The sequence below is a fragment of the Erythrolamprus reginae genome, chromosome 8 (genome assembly GCF_031021105.1).
Source record: "Erythrolamprus reginae isolate rEryReg1 chromosome 8, rEryReg1.hap1, whole genome shotgun sequence".
Taxonomy (NCBI): Eukaryota; Metazoa; Chordata; class Lepidosauria; order Squamata; family Dipsadidae; genus Erythrolamprus; species Erythrolamprus reginae.
The window spans coordinates 20,505,169-20,528,813 of record NC_091957.1 but is presented as its reverse complement, the minus strand read 5'-3'; the positions used below and the strand labels follow the sequence as shown (position 1 = coordinate 20,528,813).

Here is a 23,645-nt window from a genome sequence, read left to right as displayed (position 1 = left end):
GATGAAATACGAAATCCAGCATAGTGATCTCGTTTGCTGTGTTGTATTGTTGAAATAATAATAATAATAATAATAATAATAATAATAATAATAATAGGGAAGTGCCCGACTGGTGATGAAATACGAAATCCAGCAGAGTGATCTCGTTTGCTGTGTTGTATTGTTGAAATAATAATAATAATAATAATAATAATAATAATAATAGGGAAGTGCCCGACTGGTGATGAAATACGAAATCCAGCAGAGTGATCTCGTTTGCTGTGCTGTATTGTTAAAATAATTAATAATAATAATAATAATAATAATAATAATAATAACAACAACAACAACAATGTTATTACTAGAAGAGTAATCTTCTAGAGGATGTACTAGAATTTACTATTTTACTAGAAGAACCCTCCACTCCTCCACTCACAACAGAATACCCTACGCAACTAGACTTACAATCCCAGGTTTAGACAGCTTAGAAGTACGTTGCCTTCAACACGACCTAAGCATAGCCCATAAAACCATCTGCTACAATGTCCTTCTTGTCAACGACTACTTCAGCTTCAACCACAACAACACACGATCACACAACAGATACAAACTTAAAGAAAACTGCATCAAACTCGACTGCAGGAAATACGACTTTAGTAACTGAGTAGTTGATGCAAGGAACTCACTACCAGACTCTGTAGTATCATCACCTGACCCCAAAAACTTTACCCTTAGACTGTTGACCTCTCCCAATTCCTAAGAGGTCTGTAAGGGGCGTGCCTAAGTGCACCAGTGTGCCTTCCGTCCCCTGTCCTAAAGTTTCTCTCTTACTAGTATTATGTATATGAATATTATTATATCTTTGAATACCACCAATACGGACTTGACAAAACAAATAAATATAAATAAATAAATAAATAATATAGATCAGAAACAGTTCACTTGAGTGAGCCAAGATCTACGCATGCCCTTTAAAAAAAATATCTAGTTTTCATTGGTTCTTAAAATACACCGCAGATGTGGGTAAAAGAATGTCTTTTAAAAGATCTGGAGACTTGCCAATTCTAATTTCTAAAGAGATTTTTTAAAAAAAATCAAACTTAATAACTATACTGAACAAAATTGAGAATTTTAAAGCAAAGGCCTTGGGAAAATTTGCCCGCTGTAGGGGATGTTTAAAAAGGGCAAAAGTCAAACCAGTGAAAGGCTGGCCACCACCAGCGCTACTGATGTGCTCCTGGTGGCGGGTGCGGGAACACGCACATCCGGGCGCAAGATTCAGCTCCTGCACATGAGCAGTAGCCAAATTTTGTGTGAGGGTTTGCACACGATTTTGAAGCAGAAAATCGGCAAAAATTGCCAAAATCTCGCTCATACGAGCAGCCTCACATGAGATTTGGCTTTGGGCTCATGCGCAGAAGCCAAATCTCATGTGGGGGCACACGCACACCAGCTGGGGGCACGCAGCTGTGCACGCATCCCGGAATTTACTACCACTCTATAGAGTGGCCCGCACTGGGAGCAGCCCATTACGGAGTCAAACCATATAAAACATGATTTTATGAGAGCTGGGGTCGATTTTAATCCTCGAAAGAAAATTGGGCGCTTTAAAAAAAATTTCCTGGAGGCATCTGTAATATGGCAAATGATTTAGCATTACTAGATAAGTGGTCAAAGCAATGGAAACTGCAGTTTAATGTTTCCAAATGTAAAATAATGCACTTGGGCAAAAGGAATCCTCAATCTAAGTATTGTATTGGCAGTTCTGTGCTAGTGGAAACTTCAGAAGAAAAGGGTTTAGGGGTCGTGATTTCTGACAGTCTCAAAATGGGTGAACAGTGCAGTCAGACGGTAGGGGAAAGCAAGTAGAATGCTTGGCTGCATAGCTAGAGGTATAACAAGCAGGAAGAGGGAGACTGTGATCCTGCTGTATAGAGTGCTGGTGAGATCACATTTGGAATACTGTGTTCAGTTCTGGAGACCTCACCTACAAAAAGAGATTGATGAAATTGAATGGGTCCAAAGATGGGCTACAAAAATGGTGGAAGGTCTTAAGCATAAAACCTATCAGGAAAGACTTAATGAACTCAATCTGTAGAGTCTGGAGGACAGAAGGGAAAGGGGGGACAGGATCGAGACTTTTAAATATGTTAAAGGGTTAAATAAGGTTCAGGAGAGAAGTGTTTTTAATAGGAAAGTAAAAACAAGAACAAAGGGGCACAATCTGAGGTTAGTTGGGGGAAAGATCAGGAATAACATGAGAAAATATTATTTGACTGAAAGAGTAGTAGATGCTTGGAACAAACAAACAAACAAACAAACAAACAAACAAACAAACAAACAAACAAACAAACAAACAGCAGAGGTGGTTGATAAATCCACAGTAACTGAATTTAAACATGCCTGGGATAAACATAGATCCATCCTTAAGATAAAATATAGGAAAGAGTATAAAGGCAGACTAGATGGACCATGAGGTCTTTTTCTGCCGTTAATCTTCTATGTTTCTATGTTTCTATTTTTTACAAGAAGTGGTCATCTAGATTAAATCGAGGTTTACATTTAGGCTTAAGACATCAGAAACCTGGGTTTGCAGCTAACCAGGAAGGCTGTAGAAGATAAAGATCAGCTCTAAGGGACAAATCTCTATAGAACGTTTGGGCAGGGAGTCTTTGCTCACGGTCACTCATGCCCTTATCACCTCGAGGTTCGACTACTGCAATGCTCTCTACATGGGGCTGCCACTGAAGAGCGTTCGGAAACTGCAAATTGTGCAGAACGCAGCTGTGCAAGCAGCCATGGGCTTGCCCAGACAAGTACATATCTCTCCAGCACTCCGCGGACTACAATGGCTGCCAATTGGTTTCTGGAGGCAATTCAAAGTGTTGGTTATGACCTATAAAGCCCTACATGGCACCGGGCCAGATTATCTCCGGGACCACCTCCTGCCTCATGAATCCCAGCGACCTGTTAGGTCCCACAGAGTCGGCCTTCTCCAGGTCCCGTCCACTAGACCAGTGTTTTTCAACCAGTGTGCTGTGGCACACTAGTGTGCCGCGAGACATGGTCAGGTGTGCCGCAAAGCTCAGAGAGAGAAAGAAAACAAGAGAGAGAGAAAGAAAGAGCAAGAGAGAGAGAAAGCAAGCAAGAGAGAAAGAAAGCAATAGAGAGAAAGAGAACAAGAGAAAGAAAGCAAGAGAGAGAAAGAAAGCAAGAGAGAAAGCAAGCAAGAGAGAAAGAGAAAGAAAGCAAGAGAGAAAGAAAGCAATAGAGAGAAAGAGAACAAGAGAGAAAGAAAGCAAGAGAGAGAAAGAAAGCAAGAGAGAAAGAAAGCAAGAGAGAAAGAGAGGGAGGGAAGGTGGGAGAGAGAAAGACATAGAGGGAGGGAGGGTGGAAGAGAGAGAGAGCAAAGAGGAAAGAAGGAAGAAAGAAAGAAAGAGGAATGGAGAGAGAAAAGAAGAGGGAGAGAGAAATAGAGCGAAAGGGAGGAAGAGAGAGAGAGAGAGCGAATTTTTTTGTCCAATCTTTTTTTAGCCGCCCCCCCCTCAATGTGCCCCATGGTTTTGTAAATGTAAAAAATGTGCCGCGGCTCAAAAAAGGTTGAAAATCACTGCACTAGACAATGTTGCTTGGCGGGACATGGGGGAAGGGCCTTCTCTGTGGGGGCCCTGGCCCTCTGGAATCAGCTTCCCCCAGAGATTTGCACTGCCCTCCCCCCCTCGCCTTCCGCAAGGGTCACAAGACTCACTTATGTCGCTAGGCCTGGGGCCATTAGATTCTTGCCCCCAGACCGATGAATGGAATGAGAGAAACTGATTGAATGGGAAATGACTGGGTTTTTTAGGGTTTTTAGGTTTTAGATTATATATTTAATTAATTGGACCCAAAATGTTATGTATTGTTTTATTATATGTTGTGAGCCGCCCCGAGTCCTCAGAGAGGGGCGGCATAAAAATCCAATCAATCAATCAATAACAGGCCACCATGCTAAAGTATCAATATATCAATATATCAACTTTATTTGATTAGTCAATCGACCATATCAAAGCGAGGAAAAGGACCACATCGGTCGTCATAAAACTGTGACTGGTTAAAATACAATAAAATTGGCTAAAATAGAGGGAATTTGAATAAATAATAAGTTAAAATGCAGTATAATATGCTAACATTGAGTAGTAAAACATGAGAATATAACTCGTGCAAAGGATTTTACTAAACAAACCTAAGATACTGATTTAAAATATTCTTAAGTGAGTTCATCTCCTTTGCATGCCACCCCAATATGTTCTATAAAACGTATTCTCATCTGAACAGCCCTGACTATAAACTTAGCGGTTCTAGAAACTACATATATTGAGTGGTATTGGGTGGTTTGAGTGGTTCAGGGTGGGGTATTTGTGGTGGGCGGGGCATTTATTCATTCATTCATTTATTTATATTTGGATTGGTATGTGTGTTGGGACTGGTCTCTAGCGTCCTGTGACTTTCATTGTATGTGTATACAATAATCCCTCGTTTTTCGCGGGGGATGCGTTCCAAGACCACCCGTGAAAAACGAATTTCCGTGAAGTAGAGAAAAGAAATGTTTACATGTATTCAGCGAATATTTGGACTTTTAAAACCCACCCTTTGCATTAAACAGTCATTCTATAATGTTTCTCAGCTGGAACTACAGTGTTCCCTTGACTTTCACGGGGGATGTGTTCCAAGACCGCCCGCGAAAGTCAAATTTCCGCGAAGCAGACATGCAGAAGTAATTACACTATTTATGGCTATGAACAGTATCGCAGGACATCCCCTAACACTTTAAACCCCTAAATTACAATTTCCCATTCCCTTAACAACCTTTAGATTATTACTCACCATTATTACTGATACTCACCATTGAAGAAGATACTTAATGATCCTGATAATTATTAATATAATTACAGTGATACCTCATCTTACAAACGCCTCGTCATACAAACTTTTTGAGATACAAATCCGGGGTTTAAGATTTTTTTGCCTCTTTTCACGTTACAAACCCACCGCCGCCGCTGGGATGCCCCGCCTCCGGACTTCCATCCCAGCAGCACAAAAATGGATGCTTTACTGGCAACGGAAGTCCGGAGGTGGGGTTTCCCAGCGAAGGGAGCATCAGTGAAATCGCAGCATCGCAAAAACACAGAGGTCCAGAGGTGGGATTTCGAGGACTTCGGTGTTTTTGCAATGCTGCGATTTCACTGTTGCTCCCTTCGCTGGGAAACCCCACCTCCGGACTTCCATTGCAAGCAAAGTGCTTGTTTTTTGCGATGCTGGGATTCCCCTCCTGGGATTCCCCTGCAGCATAGCAAAAACACAGAAGTCTGGAGGTGGCGTTTCCCATGGAGGGGAGCCTCAGGGAAATCCCAGCAGCGCAAAAACGGGCGCTTCGGCTGGCAAAAGGGGTGAATTTTGGGCTTGCACGCATTAATCGCTTTTCCATTGATTCTTATGGGAAACACTGTTTCATCTTACAAACTTTTCACCTTAAGAACCTTGTCCCAGAACCAATTAAGTTTGTAAGACAAGGTATCACTGTATTTATTAACAATAACTATGACGACACAGGTGGGAAAAACCGTGGTGTAGAAAAAAGCCTACACAGTATTTTTTTAATTAATATTCTTTGAAAAACCGTGGTATAGACTTTTCGCGAATGTCGGACCCGAGAAAGTCAAGGGAACACTGTACATGTGATATCCTACCAGTTTCTTTAATAGAGTACAGTAGTACGGTAGAAGAATTTTATAAATTTTTAATGGATTTAAAATTTTCAATGGATTTAATGGATTTAAGCCCCCTTTGAAAACCCGTGAAGTAGCGAATCCACAGAAGATGAACCGCAAAGCAGCGAGGGATTAGTGTACTGTGTATACACTAGAATAACAATAAAGTATTTATTATTATTTGCATGTGTTTCCTTCTATACAGAGAAAGTCATTGTTACTCTATGATGGATTGCTTGCCAATTGTTTTTGCACCCATCCTTCTGCCTGGCTGGTTTTTTTTTTTTTTTTTCAGAACAATCTCAGGCCGAAACAGATTTTTTTATCCGTGTAAGAAACCATGCACACGAAAAGGAGAATTGTACCACCGATTCTTGCGCAGGGCGGGCGGGAGTACCACCCTGCCTGGCGGGATGCGGTTGTCGGGTAGAGAGAAGAAAAAAAAATAACCCATGACATCATCCTCGACCAATCAGGAACGAGTGCCAAAGCGGCGAATCAGGTGGGGTTTTTCCCAAGGGGGAAAAAAAATTGACATCCCGTTATTGCAGCCGATGAAACAGAAAATTGCCTACAATGGCCAACCCACTGTGCGCAACCTGTGTTCAGCCGGCATGCCGCCCCGAGATAGACAAGGGGCATTTCGGCAAACAAAGTCCGCCTCAGCAGGGCATCCGAGCATGGTTTTTCAGCCGAGAAAAAAGAAGAAGAAGAAGGGATCGAAATTGCAAAACCATTGAAGGCAATTAAGCAATGAATTCGGACCGTGCGGTGGGGGCTAAGTGGGGGGTGGGGGGCTCGCCACAGGACACGAAGGCAAGAATTCATCATCAAACCAAACAGGAACTTGTAAAACCTATGAGGCCCTTGAACCACGGAGCCTGTGGCTGCGGGAACAGCTCATTCTTGCAACCACATGAGGAATTTGTCTTTGGGACTCGCAACGAATACCCTGCGCCAGTGTTTCCCAACTTTGGGAACTTGAAGATATTTGGACTTCAACTCCCAGAATTCCCCAGCCAGCATTCGCTGGCTGGGGAATTCTGGGAGTTGAAGTCCAAATATCTTCAAGTTCCCAAGGTTGGGAAACACTGCCCTACGCAACTAGACTTACAATCCTATGCTTAGAAAGCTTAGAACTACGTCGCCTTAAACACGCCCATAAAAATCATCTGCCACAACGTCCTACCTGCCAACGACTACTTCAGCTTCAACCACAACAACACCCGAGCACACAACAGATACAAACTCAAAGTGAACCGCTCCAAACTTGACTGCAGGAAATACGACTTTAGTAATCGAGCAGTTGATGCCTGGAACTCATTACCAGACTCACCAAAACCCCAAAACCTTACCCTTAGACTCTCTGCTATTGACCTCTCCCGATTCCTAAGAGGTCAGTAAGGGGCATGCATAAGTGCACCAGTGTGCCTTCCGTCCCCTGTCCTAATGTTTCTTTTTTAATTTTTTTACTAGTATCATGTATATGATTGTTATTATATCTTTACATACCCCCAAGATGTACTTGACAAAACAAACAAACAAATAAATAAAATAAATACAATTTATGCATGGTATGTTTGTTTGTGTGTGTGTATGTTTTTGCTTTTTAATAAGGGTTTTTTTTAGTGACTTTTAAATTATTAGATTTGTTGTATATTGTTTTATTGTTGTTGTGAGCCGCCCCGAGTCTACAGAGAGGGGCGGCATACAAATCTAATAAATAATAATAAATAATAATAAAAATATGTTCTTTTACTGCACACTGAGAGCATCTGCAGCAGAGACAAATTCCTTGTGTGTCCAATTACACTTGGCCAATAAAAATTTCTGTTTTCTCTCCCATGCATTTTCCTTCTTCTTGTACAGGTTATGAGATGCACGTAAGACTCGGGCCTTATTTTGCAAACACACCACTCCTTCCCAACCATGTCTATTCCCCACCACCACCACGCAGAAAGTGACTCCACGTACCCAGGACACGACACGGCCGTTGAAACATGGGAGTCTTGCGTTGTCATCCGAGATCTCTTCCTTCACCACCCTGGAACGAAAGAAAGGGGGGGGGGGAGGAAATTTTAAATATAAACAGAAACATAAAAGATTGACGGCAGAAGAAGACCTCGTGCCCTTATACTATTTCCTGTATTTTATCTTAGGATGGATCTATATTTATCCCAGGCATGTTTAAATTCAGTTCCTGTGGATTTCCCAACCACGTCTGCTGGAAGTTTGTTCTAAGTATCTACTACTCTTTCAGTAAAATAATATTTTCTCACGTTATTTCTAATCTTATCCTCAAATAACCTCAGACTGTGCCCCCTTGTTCTTGGGTTCACTTTCCTATTTAAACACTTCCCTCCTGAACCTTATTTAACCTATTTAAATGTTTCGATCGTGTCCCCCCTTTCCCTTCTGTCCTCCAGACTCTACAGATGGGGTTCATGAAGTCTTTCCTGATGACCTTCCACCAGTTTTGTAGCCCATCTTTGGACACGTTCAATTTAATCCATCTCTTTTTGGAGGTGAGGTCTCCAGAACTGGACACAGTATTATTTCAAACGTGGTCTCACTAGTGCTCTATACAGCGGGATCACAAGCTCCCTCTTCCTGCTTGTGATACCTTTAGCTATGCAGCCAAGCATTCGACTCTCATTCCTTACCGCATGACTCGTGTTCCTTTACCTATTTTCAGACTGTATTGTTATATCTTTATTTTACTTATTTATTTATTATTTATTATCAGCAGTGATAGAAACAATGTACAATACAAATCTAATAATATGAAGTTAAAAACCCATAATTTAAAAACATGCACACAACACACCATACATAAATTATATAGGCCTGGGGAAGATATTTCAATTCCCCCATGCCTGACGGCAGAGGTGGGTATTGAGAAGTTTACGAAAGGCAAGGAGGGTGGGGGCAATTCTGATCTCTGGGGGGAGTTGGTTCCAGAGGGCCAGGGCCGTCACAGAGAAGGCTCTTCCCCTGGGTCCCGCCAAATGACATTGTTTAGTCGACGGGACCCGGAGAAGGCCAACTCTCTGGGACCTATCCAGTCGCTGGGATTCGTGCGGCAGAAGATGGTCTCGCAGATATTCTGGTCCGATGCCATGAAGGGCTTTATAGGTCATAACCAACACTTTGAATTGTGACCGGAAACTGATCGGCAACCAATGCAGACTGCGGAGTGTTGGTGAAACATTGGCATACTTGGGAAAGCCCTAGCGATACGTACTTGCAAAACAAACACGTAAATAAAAAATAAAAACGAGCAGGTACACCTAGATCAAGCAAGTGAGCCAAGTCTACGATTCCAGGAGGATCCTGCAAAATCTCCACTCCCTCCCCACTCCAGGGGGAAGGATGCTGCAAAAAGGTGAAAACGCAGTGTGGGAAAGAAGCCGGCAGAGGAGAGCACAGCAGCAAGTTTATTTATCTCTTTCCACTTCATTCTACTCTCTGGGGCAAGTGGCAAATCTGTGCAGGCCCATACAGAAAAAAGCGCCACCCGCCTTGGGCAGAGAGGAATTCCTGCAGAGCAACCAGGCAGAACTGAGCTGACGTTTAAGTGATAAGGAGGCTGAACTTGATCAAGCAGGCAGCTCTAGCCCTTAGCGGCTTTTCACAATTTCAGGCATGGCCCTCGTGTCTGGGCATCACCCAGGGAGGCTTGGTTTCGACGTGGTGAAATCAGAACCGTCAGGCTTTTTCCTAGATAAAACTCTCTCTCCCAGTTCGGTGAACACAAAACTTTCTGACCCAGTCTCCCTTCTCAGATTTTTTTTTTTTTTGACTCGGCATCTCTTCTCAACACAAAGACCCCTAAGGTCAAGTCCAGCACAAAGGAGGGGAGAGGATCTTCCAGATCAAGCGTTCAGGCGAGCCTACGGGCCGGGATCTCCTGGTGGTCTTCCATCCCAAGGAGAAGGAATAAAAAAAAGGAGATTAGGGGGAACGGAAATAGCCCATTTTTTTCCTAATGAACAGAAATACAGTGCAACTTTTGAGGAAAAACGAATGACCAAAACAAGCTAGAATCTCTTTGAAATTTACTTGAATGTGGACATTTGTGGTTGCAAAATAACATAGAAAACCCTTCCGTGAGGCAATGAAGTTAAAATGGAAGCTGGGATGGATGGATGGATGGATAGACAGACAGACTAAAATAAATAAATAAATAAATAAATAAATAAATAAATGAATGAATGAATAAATAAATAAATAAATTTTATCTATCTATCTATCTATCTATCTATCTATCTATCTATCTATCTATCTATCTATCTACTTACTTACTTACTTACTTACTTACTTACTTACTTAACTTACTTACTTACTTACTTACTTACTTACTTACTTACTTACTTACTTACTTACTTACTTATTAGATTTCTATGCCGCCCCTCTCCGTAGACTCGGGGTGGCTCACAACACAATAAAACAGTTTATGACAAATCTAATAATTTACAATTTAAAATTAAAATATTTTAAAACCCCCATTATTAAGCAGACATACATACAAACATACCATACATAAATTATATAGGCCCGGGGGAAATATCTCAGTTCCCCCATGCCTGACGACAAAGGTGGGTTTTAAGGAGTTTACGAAAGGCAAGGAGGGTAGGGGCAGTTCTAATCTCTGGGGGGAGCTGGTTCCAGAGAGTCGGGGCTGCCGCAGAGAAGGCTCTTCCCCTGGGGCCCGCCAACCGACATTGTTTAGTTGACGGGACCCAGAGAAGGCCCACTCTGTGGGACCTAATCGGTCGCTGGGATTCGTGCGGCAGAAGGCGGTCTCGGAGATATTCTGGTCCGATGCCATGAAGGGCTTTATAGGTCATAACCAACACTTTGAATTGTGACCGGAAATTGATCGGCAACCAATGCAGACCAATGATAGACAGACAGACAGACAGACAGACAGACAGACAGACAGACAGACAGACGATAGATGGATGGATGGATGGATGGATGGATGGATGGATGGATGAGATAGATAGATAGATAGATAGATAGATAGATAGATAGATAGATAGATGATGGATGATAGACAGATAGATAGGTCAATGATAGACAGACAGACAGACAGACAGACAGACAGACAGACAGACAGACAGACAGACAGACTTTTAAGACACTTTTCTTCCCTGCCTTTATTGTATATTATTATAAATTTTTGAGCTATATTTTAAAAAATTGAAAAGAAGTAACAGTCACCAGGTGACAAATGAAGCTTGCTGTTCTGAAGGCCTTTAGTATGCATATTAAAGTAGCTAAAGCGAGACCAACCAGGAAATCTGATGACATAAACCAGGGGTGTCAAGCTCGATTTCATTGAAGGCTGTATCAGGGTTGTGTTTGACTTTGAGGGGTGGGGCGGGAATGGCTAAGGTGGGCGTGGCCAGCTCGACATCACTCACGTCGGGGGGGCACCTGTGTTCGCCCGAGCACTCTGCTAGAAAAATGGGCTCCTGAGCTCCGTTTTCGGCTGTGATGGTCTCCTGCAACCCTTTGCCAGTGAAAACAGAGTTTGGGAGGGTCTCACACGCAGCCGAGTCCTTCACAGTTTTCAGGGAAGCCCCATGGGCCAGATCAGGTGGGGGTTACTGCTCCCGACGCTAACAGTGCACTACATGCGCAGTTTCGTATCTGCGGCGTGCACACTTGTGTGTCTGAGTGAGCGTTTGTTTCTGCGCATGCACATACGAGGGGATGCAAGTGGGGGGAGATTTTGGCAATTTTTTTGCTTCCGCGCATGCGTAGAAGCAAAAAAATCACCCAAATTTCTCTCAAGCGGGCGTCCCCTCACAGGATTTTGCTTCCTGAGCATGTGCAGGAGCAAAATCTCACTCGGACACATGCATGAAATGCCGGAGACGCAGAATTGCGCACGAAGCTCAATTTTCGCTTCCAGTGCAATGGCGTCAACCACATGGGTAGGAACTCGCTACTGGGCCGGATTAAAGCACCCCATCGGCCAGATCCAGCCCCCAGGCCTTGAGTTTCACACCCCTGATGTAAACTAAACCGGGAATTAGAAATGGTGATGGAAGAAGGTGGTGAAAAGCCAGGAACAGAGTTCAACTTGGCATATTGCCATTTTTCAAAGACAAATGCTAGCTAACTTAAAAGTAACACAGTGGCACCTCTACTTACGAACTTAATTCGTTCTGTGACCAGGTTCTTATGTAGAAAGGTTTGTAAGAAGAAGCAATTTCCCCCATAGGAATCAATGTAAAAGCAAATAATGCGTGCAATTGGGGAAACCACAGGGAGGGTGGAGGCCCTGTTTCCTCCCAGGAGATTCCTAGAGAGTGTTGTGGTTAGCTCTGGCCCTGCTCCTGCCCCAAGGACTGTGGCTGTGGGGGAGACATCCACATGCTGCAGGCCTGTTTTGCCCCCGGTGGAATCTGCTGATGAAGGCTCCTCTGACCAAGAAGATATGAGTGACAGGGAGGAGGAGAGTGTGGCAGACAGCTCAGAAGGAGATCAATTATCGCTCTCCTCCTTGGTTTCAGAACAAGAGTTAATGATACAGCCACGCATGCGGAGAGCGATGCATAGGCAACAACAACTGAGAGATTATTATCAAAGAAAACGAGGCCACCTGTGGTTGGGTGGGGCTGTGGTCATTAGTGAGGCTGCTATAAATAGCAGCCTGTGGGTTTGGCCATTGTGGAGGATTATCTGATCATTGAGTTTCGTGACTGCTTTACTGACTTTGACCTTTTGTGTGCTGATTTCCCCCCCCGCTTTGAAACTAAACCAGGGCAAAGTGTGTTTCACTTTGTGAAAGAAGAAGGACTGTGAATTGCCTCACAGCTGCAATCTAAGTATCACAGAACTGATAAGAGACTTGTACAAATTACCAGTTTGTTTGGAGACGAGTGCTCTTTGCTATACCAAAAGAGGGCTTGGTTTAAGTGAATTTTCATTATAAAGAACATTGTTTTGAATTTTCAAATGTGTGTGTGTCTGAAATTTGTACCTGTGAATTTTTGGGAGGATTCTACCAGAGAGCCCGACAGAACAGAGAGGACCCACAAAGGCTTCTCCCCGCCTATTCCACCCCTGTTTCCTCCCAGGACATTCCTAGACAGGCCCCATGGAGGCTTCTCCCCATTGTTTCCACCCGTTTCCTCCCAGGAGATTCCTAGAGAGGCCCCAGGGAGGCTTCTCCCTGCCTTTTCTGGTTACAGTTTCGGAGGCTCGGGTTTGTAAGTGGAAAATGGTTCTTAAGAAGAGGCAAAAAAATCTTGAACACCCGGGACTTATCTAGAAAGGTTCGTAAGTAGAGGCGTTCTGAGGCAGAGGTACCACTGTATTTCATAAACTGGCAGGTTCCACTGAGGTTACCCATCCTTGTTTTGTGAATGAATTTGAAGCGCTGCAGAAAACTCCTGCAAATGAATCTCTCATTTCTTGGCTTCATAATGCAAAATATAAAACACTTGGGGGTGTGTGACTTGCAAGAGGTTTGGCAGTACATGTGGAACTCCAGAGACCATCAGTCCTCACCCCGCCCGTGATGGAAAGGGGAGGATAATACTCAAGAGGCTTAAAAAAAACTCCAACCAGCCATCAATTCAATTTCTGCCATTTAACAAGTAAGGGGCTTAGGGCAAAGTGTTCCCCTGTGGCTGCCAGCTCCACTTTCATTTTCTTTTAGTAGCAATTACAGGCAAGCCAAGAGGACATCTAGTTCTTAAAATAGCTCCCACTTCTTTCTTTCTTTCTTTCTTTCTTTCTTTCTTTCTTTCCTTTCTACTTTCTCTCTCACTTTCTTTCTCTCTTTTTCTGTCCTTCTTTCTCTTCTTTCTTTCTCTCCTTTCTTTCTTTCTCTTTTTTCTTTCTCTCTCTCTTTTCTTTCTTTCTTTTTCTCTCTCTCTCTGTTTCTCTCTCTCTCTCTCTCTCTTTCTCTTTCTTTCTTTCTCTTTTTTCTTTCCCCCTCTCTCTTTTCTTTCTTTTTTTCTCTCTCTTTTTTCTCTCTTCCTCTTTCTCCTTTCTCTCCCTCTTTCTCTCTCTCTCTCTTTTTCTTTCTTTCTCTTTTCTCCTCCTCCTCCTCCTCCATGGAAGAGCTGAGAAATAAAGGACATTTTGGGACAGGCTGAGCTATCCTAATGCTGTCCTTCAGGTTTCATGTTCAGACAGGCCGTGCCATTAACAAGCTCCAAAAGCAAAAACCCAACACCCTTCCAAAGCAGTTATTATTATTATTATTCAAATCTGTCAGATAACAGCAAAGAGTTGCTTTTGCCCTGAGGCCAGGCAATCACCTCTAGGATTTCACATTAGCTATGAAAACCTTTCTCTGGCAAGGTGGGAAGGAAAAGACCAATATAGCAAAGAGAATTTCATGGAGAAGAAAAGCAGAGCGGCCCATGTAAGCCAGAGTTGGTAGAATTTGGGCATCAAATGGGGAGTTTTGGGAGCAGGAAAGAGAAGAGAAGTGGGGTCCAGTCAAAAAACACACTCCCTGATCCACTCACTGGGACCGTCGTTCCTTTCCTGTATCAGCAACACCCCAAAAATTCCAAAAATTCAGTCTCAGTTTCCTACCGGAATTGGTGTGGGGGGGAGACGCTGCATCGGTAGCAGAAATGGAGTTGCACGCGCAGCTATGGGTGACCAGCAGGCGGGTGCACACGTCGGAGCGGGATTTGACTTCTGCGCATGCGCAGGAAGCAAAATGTTGCAAGGGGACACGCACGCGACAGAGATTTTGGCGATTTACGGCAGTTTTTTGCTTCCGCCCATGCACCGAAACAAAAAAAAAGGCTGATATCTCGTGCGCCTGCAGGTCTTCCCCTAAAAGTTTGCTTCCTGCGCATGCACAGAAGCTGAATTTCACTCCGAAGCACATGCGTGCCAGCCAGTCACCAGGAGCTGCGCATGCATCACACCAATAGCGGTGGTAAGTTAGAACCCCGCCTGCTGGGAGTATTGGAACATACATAGAAACAAAGAAGACTGACGGCAGAAAAAGACCTCCTGGTCCATCTAGTCTGCCCTTATACTATTCCCTGTATTTTATCTTAGGATGGATCTATGTTTATCCCAGGCATGTTTCAATTCTTTCCTTCCTTCCTTCCTTCCTTCCTTCCTTCCTTCCTTCCTTCCTTCCTTCCTTCCTTCCTTCCTTCCTTCCTTCCTTCCTTCCTTCCTTCCTTCCTTCCTTCCTTTGAAATATAGAAGATTGACAACAGAAAAAGACCTCCTGGTCCATCTAGTCAGCCCTTATACTATTCCCTGTATTTTATCTTAGGATGGATCTATGTTTATCCCAGGCATGTTTACATTCAGTTCCTGTGGATTTGCCAACCACGTCTGCTCGAAGTTTGTTCCAAGCATCTACTACTCTTTCAGTCAAATAATATTTTCTCACGTTGCTTCTGATCTTTCCCCCAACTCACCTCAGATTGTGCCCCCTTGTTCTTGGGTTCACTTTCCTGTTAAAAACACTTCCCTCCTGAACCTCATTTAACCCTTTAACGTATTTAAATGTTTTGATCCTGTCCCCCCTTTCCCTTCTGTCCTCCAGACTATGCAGATTGAGTTCATGAAGTCTTTCCTGATCAGTTTTAAAATCTTTCTTGATCCACCACTCTTCCTTACTTGCTCACTGCCCACAGAGCACCGCACACCAACTAGACACAAGAACAGTTTTTTCCTGAATGCCCTCACTCTGCTAAACGAATAATTCCCCCAGCACTGTCAAACTATAATATGAAGTCTGCACTATTACTACTAGTTTTTTCTCATCATTCCTATCACCCATTTCCTCCCACTTATGATTGTATGACTGTAACGTCTTGCTTGTATCCTTAAGATTTTTATTAATATTGACTGTTTCCTCATTGCTTATTTGTACCCTATGACAATCATTAAGTCTTGTACCTCGTGATTCTTGACAAAAGTATCTTTTCTTTTATGTACACTGAGAGCATCTGCACCAAAGACAAATTCCTTGTGTGTCCAATCACACTTGGCCAATAAAGAATTCTATTTTTTTCTATTCTATTCTATTCTGTTCTGTTCTTGACAAATGTATCTTTTCTTTTATGTACACTGAGAACATCCGCCCCAAAGACAAATTCCTTGTGTGTCTGTTCTGCCGGCGTCCTCCCAACCGCCCGTAATTACAGGGTAATTAGTCCAAAAAGACACACACCACATGATAGAAAGAAAACCAAAAGTCTTTATCAACAAAAAAGCAGAAAAAACTCCCTTTTTAAATGTCAAAGAGATTTTCTGGTACACACAAGGCATGGGTTAAATGCAATCCAATTTCTCACCCAGTAACTGGGAAATTGAGTCCAATTCCAAAGTCCAGAAAGGCCACACACAGTCTTGAACTGGGAAACCGCAAAACCACAATCTTGACAAAACTATGAATCAGATAAACTTCTGCAAGGCTAAACCAGCATGCTGCTCTTTTTATCTGTAGCACTAATTACAGCAGCCCCACCCAACCACAGGTGGCCTCAGTTATCTCCTGTAATAATCCTTCAGTTGTTCTCTCTCCTATGCATCACTCTACGCATGCGTGGGTCCATCATACGTTCTTGTTCAGAATCCAGGGATGATAAGGAGGATTGATCTCCTCCTGGGCTGTCTGCCAAACTCCCTTCTTCCCTGCTACTCACGCTTCCTTCGTCAGAGGAGCCTTTGTTGGGAGATTCTATCGGGAGAAAAACAGGCCTGTGGCATGTGGATGTTTTCCCCACATCCACCTCCACATTCCTTGGGGTAGGAGCTGGGCCAGAGCCAACCACAACAGTGTCCAATCACACTTGGCCAATAAAGATTTCTATTCTATTCTATTCTATTCTGTTCTTGACAAATGTATATTTTCTTTTATGTACACTGAGAGCATCCACCCCAAAGACAAATTCCTTGTGTGTCCAATCACACTTGGCCAATAAAGAATTATATTCTATTTACAGACAGGTCAATTTCATCTACTCTTCTTATGTTCTTATGTTCTTAAGGGCTGGCGAGGGTGAAAACAGCTCCCCCCACCCTGGAGGCCCTCTGGAAGTGGGAAACGGCCTGTTTCACAACTTCTGATGGGCCCAGTAGGCTCATGTTTCGCCTTCCCTAGGCTCCAAAGGCTTTCCTAGAGCTGGGGAAGGGTAAAAACACCCTCCACCATCTCCCGGGAGGCTTTTTGGAAGCCAAAGACACCCTCCCAGAGCCTCTGTGTGAGCCAAAAATCAGCTGGCCGGCACACACATGCACGCTGGAGCTCAGCTAGGGCAACAGTTCATGTGCCAGCAAATATGGATCCATGTGCCACCTGTGGCCCCCATGCCATAAGTTCACCACCACTGGCATATCCACTCAGTTCTCTGCTCCAAATGTGCCCTTTTTCAGCTTCAATACCCACCGATTCCAGGAGATTTTCCATAGCCAATAAATGCACTGACATAAGGTGCCTCAAATACGCCCCACATGTCAGACACAATATTTTCTCTGTGAAGGGGCTAACAGCCAGAATTCAAGGGTTAGAATACAAGGGGAGTAGCTAATGAAACCTTAGTAAGGGGGCAGTTTTTGCCACATTGGTCACCCTAAATTCATTTCGCAAATGTTTCCTAGCTTTTTGGAATGTTGGGAGTGGATGGCGCTCCTTCTGAATTGAAAAAAATATATTCTTGTTTTGTTTACCTGGCGTCGCTCGTTTTTTATATTTGCCTGTTCGAGTTCCTAAGTTCAGAGGGTGAAAATGAGCCATTTCTCACCATTTCTCTTACTGGTACCATGTCTATAAATATTATATCTTTGTAAACCACCAATATGTACATGACAAAACAAACAAACAAATAAATAAAGCCTCTGGAGGGCAAAATAGCCTTCGCCAAGGTCGAAAATCAGTTGGCTAGCTGACAGAGGGCAACGCCTCGCGTGCCGTCTGATATTGTGCCATAGTTTTACCATCACGGCATTAGGAGGTTGAGGCTGACCAAGCCTAACTGCCCTGGCATCCAAATGCTGGCCAAGAGTCCAGACTAGCCATCTTTGCTACGACTTGAACGCCAACAGCACCGGAGGCTATGCAGAGTTTTGTCTCGGGCTACAGCCACTACAGACCCAAGGCCTCTTCAGAAACAATGGGGCGTTAAAGCCAACATTCAGGAGAACCTGTTCATTGTCAGGCGGTCAAGCTTGGGAAAAGCGATTACGTCTCGGGAAGGCCAGCTGCTGCAACAGGCACAATCGTCCTTCTTCCCCTCCCGTTAAAATTTTTTCCTCTGCGTATTCTGCCTGCGGCCTAGGGGGTTTTTTGTTCAGAAAGTTTTCTTCTTGAAAACAACAGCAGGTGGAGATAGAAGCACAAGCACCGAGAGCAAAGAGGAGGTAAAAGTCGATTCCCTTTCAATAGGGAGCCTGTTTCTCCTTGTCCCTTTCTCTTTCCCATCCCTAACCTTCTTCTAATATCTATGATTGACACCAATGGTGGGTTGCTACTGGCTCGCCCCAATTCGGGCAAACCTATAGCAGCAGGACCGGGAGGCTCTGCCCACCCATCGGACGTCATCACGGATTATCTGCTTTTGCACAGAAGGTTGTGTGCAAAAGCAGCGCACGCACATCGCCAAGCCAGTAGCAAAGGGACCACCTTCTGCCGCACAAACCCCAGGGGCCGATCACGTCCCACAGAGTTGGCCTTCTCCAGGTCCTGTCAACCAGACGAAGTCGTCTGGCGGGGCCTAGGGGGAGAGCCTTCTCTGTGGCGGCCCATCCTCCTCCCCTTCCGCAAGAGCCATAAGACCTATCTATGTCACCAGGCATGGGGCCTGACCATTAAGAGTTATGTGTGTTTATGATTGTGTAATTGATAGTTTTTAAGATAATGGGTTTTAGTCATAGTTTTAATTATTAGATTTGTACATTTATTGTTTTTATTGTTGTTGTGAGACCCGAGTCTCCGAAGAGGGGTAGCATACAAGTGTAATAAATTATTATTATTATTATTATTATTATTATTATTATTATTATTATTATTATTTAAAGGTAAGTGGAACTATTAAAAGTTCATTGCAAAATCAAAACCAGAAGCACACACAGATGACTGATTCAGCTAGATTCATAAACTTCATAAACATATATATATATATATATTTATAATACCACAAGTACCACTCTTCTTCAATCAGTTACAGGCAGAAGAGTTTCATTTAGTTTCATTTCAGCAAAGCAGATAAGCACAGAGTGGGCAGAGAGTCCAGACTTGATTGAGTCCCGCCCAGCCTTAAGCTAAAGTTTCAATTTCAATTCTCTGCAAAGACTCAGAAGCTCCCATTGACTGACTCAGTTGCTATGCCTATTCATTGGCTGACCTTGTTACCACTGGCTCCCCCAGTTCATGAATACCTTAACAGAAACCCATTAGTGATTGACACAATCAATCTTGCCGATGTTGTGGCGGAGGGGCTGAAATTTGCAGGAAAGAAAAAGAAGGGGTGGAAAGGCGCAGGAAGCTAAGCTGCCCACTCCCCCACCAGGAGACCCACAACACGTGATGTGGCATGCTGACCAGGCGGGGGTTCCTACCTTTCACCACTACCGAAATGGTCCTGAAGACCGGCATGGTTGTGCAAGCGTCTGGCAAGCGGGCATGCACGTTGTCGCACAAGATTTGCCTTCTACACATGAGCCGGAAGCCAAATCTTGCGCAAGGACGTACATGAGAGTGAGATTTTGGCAATTTTCAGTGAAAATTGTTGCAATCTTGTGTTCATGCACATCCATGTGTGAGATTTTGCTTTCTGCACATGCACTGGAAGCAAATCTCACGCCGGGCGCACACGCCCGACCACTGGTCAGCTGGAGCTGCGCATGCAGCTCCATTTCTGCTACCGAAACGGGGTCACCCTCCCTAAATCCGGGGAGCACCCCATTACTGACACACCACTGCCTTTTCCCCTCCTCCTTCTCTTCCATGGGGATATCGTACAGCATTTAATTCTCCATGAATTTGCCAACTGAACAAGGTCTCTAAACTTTGCAGACTCAGATCCAGGGGCAGGACTCCACTCATCTGGCAGATTGTGAAACATAAACCTCGATTAGACCTTGGATGAAATGTTACTGGTAAAGTCCAGGATGGAAGCCTAAGCTGAAAGATGCAAAAAACGGCTACAGAAGAAGCCAAAATAGAACTAAGGAGAAATTTCCTGACGCCGAAAATAATTCATCAGCAGGAAAAACAAATGCGGCAAAGGAGATTTCTTTCTTTTCAGCTTTTTTAACCATGGAGAACCAACCACTCCATAAATAATTGGTTAGCATTTACAGTAGTACCTCTACCAAAGAACGCCTCTACTTACGAACTTTTGTAGATAAGAACCGGGTGTTCAAGATTTTTTTGCCTCTTCTCAAGAACCATTTTCCACTTACAAACCCAAGCCTCCGAAACTGTAACTGGAAAAGATGGGGAGAAGCCTCTGTGGGGCCTCTCAAGGAATCTCCTGGGAGGAAACAGGGCCGAAAAAGGCAGGGAGAAGCCTCCGTGGGGCCTCTCTAGGAATCTCCTGGGAGGAAACAGGGCCGGAAAAGGCGGGGAGAAGCCTCTGTGGGGCCTCTGTAGGAATCTCCTGGGAGGAAACAGGGCCTCCACCCTCCCCAATCGCACACATTATTTGCTTTTACATTGATTCCTATGGGAAAAATTGCTTCTTCTTACAAACCTTTCTACTTAAGAACCTGGTCACAGAACGAATTAAGTTTGTATGTAGAGGTACCACTGTACCTCCGTTGCTTGCTGAGCCCAGATCATTGTTTATGATGCCAAGTTATACCGGGAACGATGCATTCTTTTATTCGTTCCAGAAAAAACTGACCCAGAGTGGATGGTTTATTCCACCGAAACCAGGGAATGATGGTTATGCCAAGATGATATTTAGCAGATGGGAAAGTTTGCATTTTTGGCAGCGTTTCCTCTCTCAGGGTTAAGTAATGTTCGCAGGCTCATCCAAAATGTGGCTGCGTAGAAAGAAAAATGATCTTCCACTCCTTTTTTTTGAAAGCCACACACAGATAATTAAAGTCATAGGGGGAAAAAAAATCAATAATTGCAGGATATTTGTTTTACTTACAAACCTCCACTCTGCGCATAAAGCTCCTTTCACAAAACAAGCAATGGAATTAACAGACTTTAATATTTAAGTTGTTGTTTTCGTTATTTTTGAAAGCTTCAAGGCAGCTATTAATACTTCTGCTTTTTAAAATGCAGATGAAAAACCCGAACATTTTGGTTTTATATAATGTATGTCCATCAAACAGCAATAAACCAAGATATAAATAAACCCAGTTTGGACACTGTGCTAAACCAAAAGGATATACTGTAAATTTGACTTTAGTTTAGCATGCTGTATGGCTCCAGTTTTTATGGTTTGTGCTCAGTGTACTGTTCAAAACAACAGTGTCAAAATAAACAATCATAACAGAATCATAAACTAACAGAATTGGAATCAGGGGTCTTCTAGAATTTAGTCAAGGAGAAAACCCTATACAGTACAACTTAGATTCTAACTATTAGATTTGTCATTGTATATTGTTTTTATCATTGCTGTGAGCCGCCCCGAGTCTACGGAGAGGGGCGGCATACATATCTAATAAATAATAATAATAATAATAATAATAATAATAATAATAATTTCAGATAAATGGTTGTCCAATCTCTTCTTAAAGACTCCACCCAAAATTTCTAGAGGCAGGCAGTTCCGCTGATTAATTGTTCTAATTGTCAGTAAACGTCTCCTTAGTTCTAGGTTGGTTCTCTCCTTGATTAATTTCCATCCATTGCTTCTTGTTCTGCCTTCAGGTGTTTTTGAAGAAGAGATTGACCCCCTCTTCTTTGTGGCAGCCCCTTAGATATTGGAAAATGGATTGGGGCAACCTGTGTATGAGGTTTCTGAAAGATGCCCTAATGAATTCATGAGCCATGCGCCAAACTTCAAAAGGAATATAGCCTTTTATTAGGAGCGACATTTCGGCAATACCTCCGATGCAGTCAGAAATGAGTTCACACAGGTTATATGACTGTGTTTCCCCCTCTCCCCTTCTCACTGGACATGTCATAAATTACATTCTCCAATGAACCAGATTGGCGGGCTCCTACTGACATAGGACACAATCCATAAAAGAAACATTTGTGGAATGTAGTTTCAGTTAGTACAATAGGCAGCTATGTCAGTTTTCTTCCCCTCCTGTTAATGGCAACTTGAAAGCTTTGCAAGTTGACATTGTGACTGATTCAGAACAAATCAAAATAGAATTCCAGGTCGGAACACCTACTTGGAAGTTCCCACTTGGATTGAGTCTTTAACCCCTAATAGTACTTTGCATAACACATTACACTGCATAGCAAAGTACAATTAGTGAATGTTACACATTAGTCTACAAGAAAGTCCTGGGTCCAGGTTGCTCACCAAACTTAAATACAGATAACATTTAAATGTACCATATTTTTCTTAGTATAAGACACACTGGAGTATAAGACACACTTTCGTTTTTGGGGAGGAAAGTAGGGAAAAGAATCTGCTTACCAGGTATTTATCTGGCTAGCATCCTTAGCCAACACATTATTTTATTTCGTGGTTAAGGGCTTTAAAAAAACTTTATTTGGGGAGAGTAACAATGAAGGAGCATGTAAACCAGCAAGAGCTGGGAACATCATTAGCACCTGGAAAGAAACATTCGGAGGAAGTAGAGCAATGAAAAAACCCTGCGAAGACTTAGGGCTTGGAAAACATTCTTCGCAGAGAGTAACAATAAAAGAGCTTGAAAGCCAGTAATAATTTGGCACAATCACCTTCTGGTTACTCTCTTATGCAAGAAGAGGATGCTTAGAATGGAGGAACCAAACTAAAGATTTTGCCATTCCTCCCTGAGCTTGGTTTATCGCATAGCATGCGGCCAATTTTCCTTAATCTGCAAGCACCAATTAACACCATAGCACAATAACTGTTATTCTTGAATTGCTTCCAGATTGAATGCAACTACTCTGATAATCACCTTCAGGAATGGATCATCCAAGCCCCAGATCACTCATATTGGGATGAAGGAAAACATCTATTTCCCCCTGGAGCTCTCCGAGGTCCTGAAATGGGTACATGGTACTGTTATGATGTCCCTTGGACCTCTCAAATAGATGGGCCGAAGGCAGATATAAAACAGGTTCGAGGTAATGTGGTGATTGGATGGGCAAAGAGTCCCATTCAAACAAAATTTAGAATTTACAGAGGTAAAGTCAGACGTCAGCTCTGGGCAGCTATTATGGCCAATGGATGTATTCAACATCTTTGAAGAAAGCCAGAGTAAATGAAGATGCAAATCCTTATATTTCCCTGAAATCGCAAGCAATGGGGTCTAAACAAGAAACAAAAGAAACCTTAATATGACTCTGAATCCTGGATCAGTACTACATACTTCACCGGTTGGGTTTTTCAATATATTAACTTCTATATATTATATAAGTTATAAATATTATATAAGCTATATATATAAGTTATATATATTAACTAACCAGCAATGTATGATGGAGGAATTAGTATAATGTTACTTTAAGATCTAGGGCTGCAATTAGCCATAAAAGGGAGGCATATGTGTTGCTCTCTGTTAGTTGTTGGTTATTGCGGTTAGTCTTACTAATGCTTGCTATTGCTCTTGCTAACGCTAATTCTCTGATTTTACTCTCTGCTAGTTTTGTCTGTGTGACTATACTATGTAATATTGCTGTGTGCTAAATATTGGTCTATGTACTTGCTGTGTGTTAAGTATGTATAGAACTGTATATTCTGATGTCTGGTTTCTATATGATTGCTTGACTTGGATATGTATGTAGTAGACTGTTTACTGATTACTTTATTGTATACATTGTAAATAATATTTATACTCCTACTT

General features: G+C 42.9%; 1 protein-coding gene across 4 annotated transcripts in view; it reads right to left on the bottom strand.

Annotated features, from left to right (window-relative positions):
• Positions 1–23,645, bottom strand: part of DVL1 (dishevelled segment polarity protein 1) — a 95,932-nt gene that overhangs the window by 52,756 nt on the left and 19,531 nt on the right. For all 4 annotated transcript variants that reach the window (XR_011559720.1, XM_070759196.1, XM_070759195.1 and 1 more), the window contains exon 2: positions 7,701–7,770. Coding sequence is in view for 3 of the 4 variants with exons in the window: in XM_070759196.1 (XP_070615297.1) it covers positions 7,701–7,770 (70 nt within the window). In the remaining variant the exon portion in view is untranslated. The remainder of the gene's footprint in view (positions 1–7,700; positions 7,771–23,645) is intronic.